Source organism: Carassius carassius, chromosome 21 (assembly GCF_963082965.1).
Source record: "Carassius carassius chromosome 21, fCarCar2.1, whole genome shotgun sequence".
Classification (NCBI taxonomy): Eukaryota; Metazoa; Chordata; class Actinopteri; order Cypriniformes; family Cyprinidae; genus Carassius; species Carassius carassius.
The window spans coordinates 21,905,656-21,914,831 of NC_081775.1; the positions used below are offsets into that span (position 1 = coordinate 21,905,656).

At 34.4% G+C, this 9,176-nt stretch overlaps 1 protein-coding gene across 1 annotated transcript; it reads left to right on the top strand.

Annotated features, from left to right (window-relative positions):
* The first annotated feature begins 1,752 nt into the window (after window positions 1–1,752).
* Window positions 1,753–8,828, top strand: acer1 (alkaline ceramidase 1). The gene is made up of 7 exons (XM_059502845.1): window positions 1,753–1,920; window positions 4,288–4,409; window positions 4,754–4,868; window positions 5,234–5,372; window positions 6,102–6,239; window positions 6,384–6,521; window positions 8,208–8,828. Exons 1-7 carry the CDS (start codon window positions 1,887–1,889, stop codon window positions 8,383–8,385), a joined length of 864 nt encoding a protein of 287 aa, XP_059358828.1. The 5' UTR covers window positions 1,753–1,886; the 3' UTR covers window positions 8,386–8,828.
* The last annotated feature ends 348 nt before the right edge of the window (window positions 8,829–9,176 follow it).

Genomic DNA, 9,176 nt, shown 5'->3' on the forward strand with positions numbered 1-9,176 from the left:
GTATGTAAGAAAATATTTTATATGCATACATTTTTTATGCTTCTTTTTATCCTTATTTGTAAAATCTTCAGTCATAAAACTTATAAATTGATGTCTGATACTAACAGTATTAAAAAGAGCTTTGTTTAACAGATCTCAGTGAGGTACTATATTAAAATTTAATATATATATTGTTACGAACCCCTGTTATAAGATGCTCGTTGAGAAAGGGGTCCACAACATAAAAGGAGACATGAGGCCAACAGCAATTTAACCATTTATTATTGGACTAATAAATGATTACTCAATCTCACATCTCTCATTCATCTCAACTCTCCACATGTAACAATAACAATTAAACTATACCAAAGTCAAAGAATATACTTAACAGACACTGACAAATAGATCAAACCAAATAAACATCAAATAGAACACAGCTTTCTTCAGAGGCTGGCTGGACATCATGATGCGCACAGAATTCACCCCTGCATGGAATTCACTGCTGCATTCTTCTTCACCCTTCTCTTATATACTCTAGTTGAGCCATCAGAGCAACAGGACACAGGTGTGTAGGGGCGGAGCCTAACACTCAGAAGAGAAGAGACTAATTAGATCACAAACAAATACAGATACAACACTCAGAAGGCTTAGGCCGTAACAATATATATATATATATATATATATATATATACACACACACACACACACACTAATGTTTTAGCTACAAATGTGATGATACTCTTAAAAATAAGCAATATGTAAATTACAATGATCATTTAGGACCGATCAAGCTTTGCTGAATGGAGAATCTGATCAAGTTTGCACCTCGCTGGAAGTATGTAGTTCTCACCTCTCTATGGAGTGAATACATGGAGCCATGCCAAAATAACTTTACAATGGAAATGCATTTTTCATTGGTATCTTTCCCCCTTTCTGTGGTACATACATTTGATGTGATATTTGGATTAGATTTGCAGTGGAATCGAGGTTATTAGCCCCTGGCACAAAAGGTGAATGACAGAAAAACGTGTTCTATGCAGGTGGGTGGGAGGACTGGTTAAGCAGGTGAGTTCAGACTGAAAGTTTTCTCCCTTGACAGGTGCACAGAAACACTACAACAAGAGAGTCACTCCTCATTTTCCATGCTAAACATTTATGCAAAAACCAGCATGTTGCTGAGTGTAAAAAACAAATACAGATTTAAGCCTTGACATTTGCATGTGATCTTCATGTTAATGAGCGGTAACTGCAGCAGTTTCATCTATATGTTCCTCTGAGTTAAAAATAGATCTTTGTTTCTTTAAGGATATTTGTACAGGATACAATGCACAGGCCAACATTGATCTACTATGGTAACCAGTAACCAAAATACCTGTTAACGCTTTAAAATGATTAATATTGAATCTCCTTGAACAGCTTGATTTTACACGAGTCATGTTTCTTTTTTAACATCAGATGACAGTTGAGAAAAATTACCTTTTGTATGCTTGTTTTTTTTTTTTTATCAAGTTTATCAAATCTTGGATTCTGTTTGATTTAGTTCAATTCATTTATATTTAGCCTATTGTTCCAAAGCGGTCTGGAGACAATAGAGCCTCATAAACCTCCAGTGAACAAACCAAAGGTGACAGTAGCACGGAAACCCTGAATTAAGGTTCCACAGGTGAGGTGCAGGTAAACTTGACCTCAGCTAGATAAACTCGTGATGCTGCTCGTGCTAGAGCCGGGCGCGTGTCAGCCGTTCTCATATAAAACGGTGCATTTCAGGTCAGTCCGCTTCATTATACAATGGCACAATGAGGAATGCTACTGTTTGCTCGGTTTCACCTGAAGCCTCCATGTGATGTCACAACGCGAGACCCGAGTAACAGGATCGGGGACATTTCTCCCCTACTTAAACCTGACACATGGAGCGCGCCGCTGTGGATGCGTTTTGGAGAGGTAAGCGATAGCTTTTTTATCTGAACGTCTGATCATTTGGTTTAATCGATTTGAGAGAGTTTATGTAAGATAAGCATGTTAGTCCTAAGCGTTTCGGTTATTGTAGTGTCTGTTTGCTTTCTCTGTACGTCTGTGCTTTGCTCCCTCACCAATTAATTCATTATCCCGAGGATTGACTTTACCCCGGGAGAACGAGCCGTGCTCTGAGGGCAATGGTACCCTATACGTGCCACAGTATTTAACCCTTTAACTTTCACCCCTAAAAGGAGCTAATTAAAAATGTTTTAACTTCAAATTCTTATTAGTAGACATATATTAAATATCAGGTTTTTTTATTTTATTTTATTTATTGTGTTTTATAGGCTATAAAACTGTACTGTGCGGTTAAGCTGTCAGTCCATTGTAAATCTTAAACTATTTCTATTAGTTATTTTCCAGTAATAAATATTCCTTTATTAGCATCTTGAAAACATTTCCTTTAGGGTCCACAAAGACAAAAATTACGTGTATTACTATAGGCCTATGTATATGAATATACAAAATATATATCTGTTTTTTACCCTCTACCCTATTCACAATGACATTATGGTTTTATCTCTACTTCCTTGATTACTTGTTTGACCCTATTATCTGGACTGGACTGACCAGCACCATTCTCCCTTCTGTGTGACTGACTTATGTTTGTAAACTGCTGCTGTCACTTGAAAACTGGATCCCCCATGACTGCAGACACAGAGATGGGGCAGTACAGCTGTGGAAAGATTGCTCTCTCATCTCTTCCTATATAGATTTAATCCCTGTCAAATTAAGCTCAACCGCACGGTATTGTTCAGGTACAACTACGGCCTGTTTAAGATTTAAAACGGTAGACATGTAAGCAGTAAAATTCAAATCAACAAAGAGATAAATTGTAAATGAATGTAGTATATGACATTGGCTAACTGAAAATGTTGTGAGCTCAGAAAAGGTCACCTGGTGTTTAATATGGCAACAATAACTGGGGGTTGTAGGGTCACCGGAAGTAATTTTACTACACTTGCATGCAAAACTTGCTTAGGCAAGAGAAACCTGTCAGTCTCTGTTTATTAGAATAGAACGGATTTTGAATTATCCAAAAGAGTCGAATCTTTTGATCTGTTCACTAAAAAGATTCATTTTGTGTGATATGAACGAATCACTGAATCACTCAACATAGGACCTGGGGCCCGTTTCATAAAACAAGTTTACCAAATAATTCAGGTTTATTTCAGTTAGACTGACTTATTGTCAGTCGATTTGGTTCAAAATAAGTCAAAATAAAAAACAGGCCCCGGTTCACACTGAATTTGTTTTTGTGTTAAAAAGCAAAACAGTAAATGGCAGTGTATATAAAAAAAAAAGTAAGGTGGTGATGTGTTTTTTCAGTGCTGTCAAACGATTCCCAAATAAAAGTTCCTTTTACGCAATATATGGGTGTGTACAGTGTATATATGGGTGTGTACAGTGTATATTTATTTTGTATATATAAATATACAGACATGCATGTATATATTTAAGAAAAAGTCATGTTTTTATATAAAATATTTAACTATTATATAAATTATATATAAATATATATATATATATATATAAACGTAACGTATTTGTAAAATATAGGCTTACATGTGTGATTGCATTTACATAGGCTATACATTATACATAAATACAGTACACAAACATCTATTATGTAAACACAAACTTTTTATTTTGGATGCGATTTAATCGCAATTAACCATTTGACCGACCCTATGCTTGGAATCATTGTAACTTGTGCGATGCATTTTTTGGAACGCTTTGTTGTGCGAGAGGCTGCAAAAAGTTGAGGTATAGAACGAAACCGTTAAAGGGGGCTTTCACACAGAATGTGTTTTTGCAGTTTTTTTTTCTTCTCCATTTCACTCTCTGGCATTTCCTATAACCGGGCATTCACATAATACATGTTTGCATCAAAAAGTTTATTTTAACAAAACATATTTTATCTTGAGCACAGGATTTTTCAAATGTTGTCATGCATATGGTCAAATATTGTTCACATGTATGAACGGCTCCTTTATATTAAAAACCAGTGGAAAACAGTGCAGTGGAATACAAAACATGTTCTTTGTGAATGTCCCCTTGTCCTTTAAAAAAACTTGCAAGCCTACAAATCTACTAGAGCCTCCAGAAAGGCACAGATATACATTTTGTTCAGTAGCTCCATTCTGTGACAGAGTCTAAAACTCTCCTCCCTGTAAAGACAACAAGCTTTAGCACCATGGCGAGTTTTTTGTTCTTTAACACACAGATTCAAGCCACAGAATTTTTGACGCGTCATTACAGTGATTTATAAAACTCTCTTTTTTCTCTCAGGGATCCCGTCATTTCCATCCTTTGACAAAATGGCAAGTGTGTTTGCCTACGAGAGCTCTCAAATTGACTGGTGTGAGGACAACTACAAAAATTCAGAGAATGTTGTGGAATATTTTAACACGGTATGAATATAACAGATGAGCCGCAAATACCTTTCACATTCTAGTCACTATGAAACACTCTGAATCCAGCAATTAACACTAGAGGAGTCCTACTCAAGACATTGTTAAATGTTAACTACACACACCTCTACAGTGCAGGCACAGTGTTACACCTATCCATGTGCTCAACAGAGATTGAATCCAGTACAGTTCAACCCAAACAGGTTTTACTTGTGATCCTAAACTAGTTACAACAACTACAAAATGTGTAGAAGTCAAAACCAGATTTAGAGGAAGGCATCATGGGATAGGATTTGAGTTTGTTTTCACTAATACATGTTTTTTTTTTTTTTTGTCCCTTTCAGATGAGCAGTTTGATATTCTTTGTGATCGCACCCATAATGCTTTACCTGCTACACCCATATGCCAAGGAAAGAAACCTGGCTGTGCACCTGGTCTGGATCATGATGGTCTTTGTAGGTAAGTGTGACTGTTCAATCTGAAAGGGGTTGTGGCATTAACATTCCAGCAGAGGGCAGTATTGTTCAATAGCCAGGTCAAATTTATAGCCAGCAAATTGATTCATTATATTAAATTCATATAAATGAATGAATGAAATGTGGTATGTTGTCAGACATGCACACACCTGATAAGCTGACAATGTAGATAAATGTTTAAAAGCAAAGCAAAGGACAACTGGGAAAACATGCAAAAACCATGGTTTGTTTAAACCACTTATGCTGTTGCCTCAATGAATCAGCTTTTATAGTATTTACATAATGTATTCAAGTTAAATTGAATTGTATTCACATCCCTTTGACCGTGATCTGTTTCTTTCTCTTCAGGTATCTTCTCCATGTATTTTCACATGACTCTGAGTTTTATGGGCCAGATGCTTGATGAGCTTTCAATCCTGTGGGTCTTGGCTCTTTGTTACTCCCTGTGGTTCCCACGCAAACACTTCCCTTCTTTTATTAAGGACAGGTAGCAAATTCTGTACCATGTATGCAGTCTGTTTCTATGCACTAGCATTAACTTGTTTACAGTCCTCAGTTTGTGTAAAAGTAACCCTGTTTAACTTGCAGCATGATATTCTGATCTCTCTGTGGGAGAGATGGTTTCCACAGCTTTCTCAGTGGGGTCCAACCAGCCTCATATTAATATTTAACTGTTTGTTATCTTGCTTAAATGAAACTATTTAAACTTAATTAAATTTTAAACTTAGAAAAATATTGATGTCTACTGTTAAAACGTTGGGGGGTGGTCAGTTTTTTTTTTTTTTAAATAGCAATTAATAGTTCTTTCTATTTCGAAATCTTTATTTATTTTAAATAAATTGTCAATCCTGAAAAAAAAAATCAAACACTGTTTCCAAAATATTAACCAGCAGCTTTTTTCATAATTGATAATAATGAGGAATGTTTATTGAGCAGCAAATCAGCATTTTAGAATGATTTCTGAAGGATCATGTGACATTGAAGACTGGAGTAATGATGCAAAACAATTCAACTTTGCCATCACAGGAATAAATTACGTCTTAATAGATATTCAGATAAAAAACATATTTAAATTTACAATTATATATTACAGTATTTTTGATCAAATAAATGGTGATCAAAGCCTTGGTGAGACTAATGGAGAAAGATCTGTTTCTCTCTAGACTATCTTCAGTCTAAAGTTTGATCTGTCTTTCTGTGTTTTGTTCTTGTTTAGGAAATCCTTCAGCCATATGGTCCTGATCATCACTGTCATAAGCTCTTTGTCCTCTTTTGTCAAACCTACAGCCAATGCCTACGCTCTCAACTGCTTCACCATCCATATCCTCTACTTTCTGTTTGTGGAATTAAGGAAGTAAAGTGTGCATTCATTGTTGCTTTAGTTACTGTTTATGCACTTTAAGACTATAAAGGCTACTATACAAGATCTGTTTTTATTCATTGGTTTTCTATCTTGCTTGTTTTCACACTCATTCAAAACGGATCTATTTCTCAACAGTTGCACAGATCAGAAAGTGCTGCGTCTGGCCTGGGCGTCCGTTGGCCTGTGGGTTCTGGCCATCTCCTGCTGGATTAGCGATCGCTTTGGCTGCAGCTTCTGGCAGAAACTGGACTTCTGTTATCTGCACGGTATCTGGTGAGTGAGCCATGATATCCTGCTGTATCATTTTGAGCACATTTGAACCCTAAAGCCTACAAAAATCATATTTGTTTTATATTGTTAGTAATATTTCTAGGGGAACACTTACTGGACTCAAGGAACTTAGGTTTATATATATATACAGTACAGACCAAAAGTTTGGAAACATTACTATTTTTAATGTTTTTGAAAGAAGTTTCTTCTGCTCATCAAGCCTGCATTTATTTGATCAAAAATACAGAAAAAAATGTAATAATGTGAAATATTATTACAATTTAAAATAATTGTTTTAAAATTTATTATACTTTAAATTATCATTTATTTCTGTGATGCTCATTATCACATGATCCTTTAGAAAATTATTCTAATATGATGATTCATTATCAAAGTTGGAAACAGTTCTGCTGCTTAATATTTTTTCAGAACATGTGATACTTTTTTAGGATGCTTTGATGAATTAAAAGTAAAAAAAAAAAAAAAAAAAGAAGCTATGTTTTTAATATATAAATATTTTGTAATTACAATATACACTACTGGTCAGTAATTTGGGGTCAGTATTTTTTATTTTTTATTTTTTAATAAAATCAATACTTTTATTCAGCAAGGATGTGTTAAATTGATAAAAAGTGATAGTAAAGAAAATATATTATTAGAATATATATTATTAGAATTTTTTTTTTTTTTTAATAAATGCAGTTCTTTTTAACCTTTTATTCATCAAATATATTAGACAGCAGAACTGTTTCCAACACTCATAATAAATTAGAATATTAGAATGATTTCTAAATGATCATGTGATAGACTGGATGTTACATGTGACACTGAAGGCTGGAGTAATGATGCTGAAAATTCAGCTTTGCATCACAGGAATAAATTATTTTTTTTTTAAGTATATTCAAATAGAAAACTATTATTTTAAGTTGTAATAATATTTCACATTATTACTGTTTTTTTATCTGTATTTTTGATCAAATAAATGCAGGCTTGATGAGCAGAAGAAACGTCTTTCAAAAACATTAAAAATAGTAATGTTTCCAAACTTTTGGTCTGTACTGTGTGTGTGTATATATATATATATATATATATATATACACACACACACACACGCACATGCATATACACATACAATTTTATGTGTGTGTTAAAATGTATCAAATATGATACCACAACAGGCTTTAAAGAAATATTTGTCATCTCTGTCATCATTGCATTGCATTATGTTTTGCCCCCACAATAAAAACTACAGTGCTTATTATAAAACTAAACATTTAAAGATCAGCTTAATAAGACATATTAGACATATTATTGGGAGATGTGGAGTGAAAACTGACATTACAATGCATTTAAGTAGACTGCTATACATTTAAAAAGATCTAATCATACTTTTTGGATTTGTAAATCTCAGCAACTGCACCAAATTCCATATTTTTGGGCATCAGAATAAAACTGAGATGTTTTTTCTTCTCTACTGTCAGCTCCACATTTTCTATATCATACTATATGGGTTAAAGTTTTTTTTAGCATGTTTCGTTTAAAGGTTCAGTAAGCTGTTAAATAAAAAAAGTGGCTTATTTTATATGGCTTTTATTATTTGATCAGGTTTTAGAGGGATAAACCTCATTGTCCAGACTTTTGGGCTGTCATGCTTATCCAGATTCTGTTTTTCTCTACCCCTCTGTTCAGGCATATTCTGATTGTGATGGCCACCGCTTATGCTAGTACTCTGGTGGCTTACCTGGACGCTAGTCTGGAGATCCCTTATTCCCTACCTGACCTGCAGTACTGGCCACGGAATAAATGGTCCATTGGGCTTCCTTACATAGCCCTCAAAGGCACCACAAAGACACGGAAAAGATGTTAGCATGCATGACAACATGAACTGATATAACCTCATATATATAAAGCAGGCTGTAAAGCTGATTTAGGACCAGCCTTTACATTTCCAAAATGGTGAATCAATTTTTATGGGCAGGAAGGAACTGATCCTAGATCAGACACTGTGCATTATATGAACACTGAAAAGAAACTTGTTATATGAAACAAGTGTTGTGCTGAATTGTTGCAGATTCTGGAACTTTCTTCATATTTCTCACAGAACCTGAAACTGAAGTGTGTGTGAGTGAGTGAGCGAGTGTGTGTGTGAATGTTTCTAATGCAAGTGACTGTTCATATTCTCATCTTTACAGACAACATGCTGTTGTTATGTGAAAATGAATATTTGCACTTTTGAATGCATGTAGAAAACTTTCTGCATTTTACTTGATTTACTAATTTTTTCAACAGAGAAAATTGTCTTAAGCAACTGCTCGATTCATGGGTGAAACTTGAATACTAATTGTAAAAGAAAATGTCAATGTTCAAGTCATAATCTGATCAGAGGAAGAAAATCATGCTGCCTGTTTGACGTGAGATGTCACTTTCTGAAATGATTTTCTCACAGCAAATGGTGCAGACGTTTGTTTACAAATGTAATAACTGGGATTATGTTCATTTTGGTGTGGCATATTTAAATCTTATGTTATTTTACTGTATGTTTCGTTAAAAAACTTTATATATTCTAAATCTATACATTGTGTTTTAACTTCTAACCTCCAATATGAAATTGTGGATATTGATGATGGTGTACTTTTTAATGACATCACTCTTGAAAAT

Bases quoted from the DNA above. Each gene is read 5' to 3' on its own strand.
- acer1 (XM_059502845.1), top strand. From the start codon at position 1,887: ATGGAGCGCGCCGCTGTGGATGCGTTTTGGAGAG. The intron at 4,410-4,753 runs GTATGAATATAA...TGTCCCTTTCAG, and splicing joins TTGTGGAATATTTTAACACG to ATGAGCAGTTTGATATTCTT. The intron at 4,869-5,233 runs GTAAGTGTGACT...CTTTCTCTTCAG, and splicing joins GATCATGATGGTCTTTGTAG to GTATCTTCTCCATGTATTTT.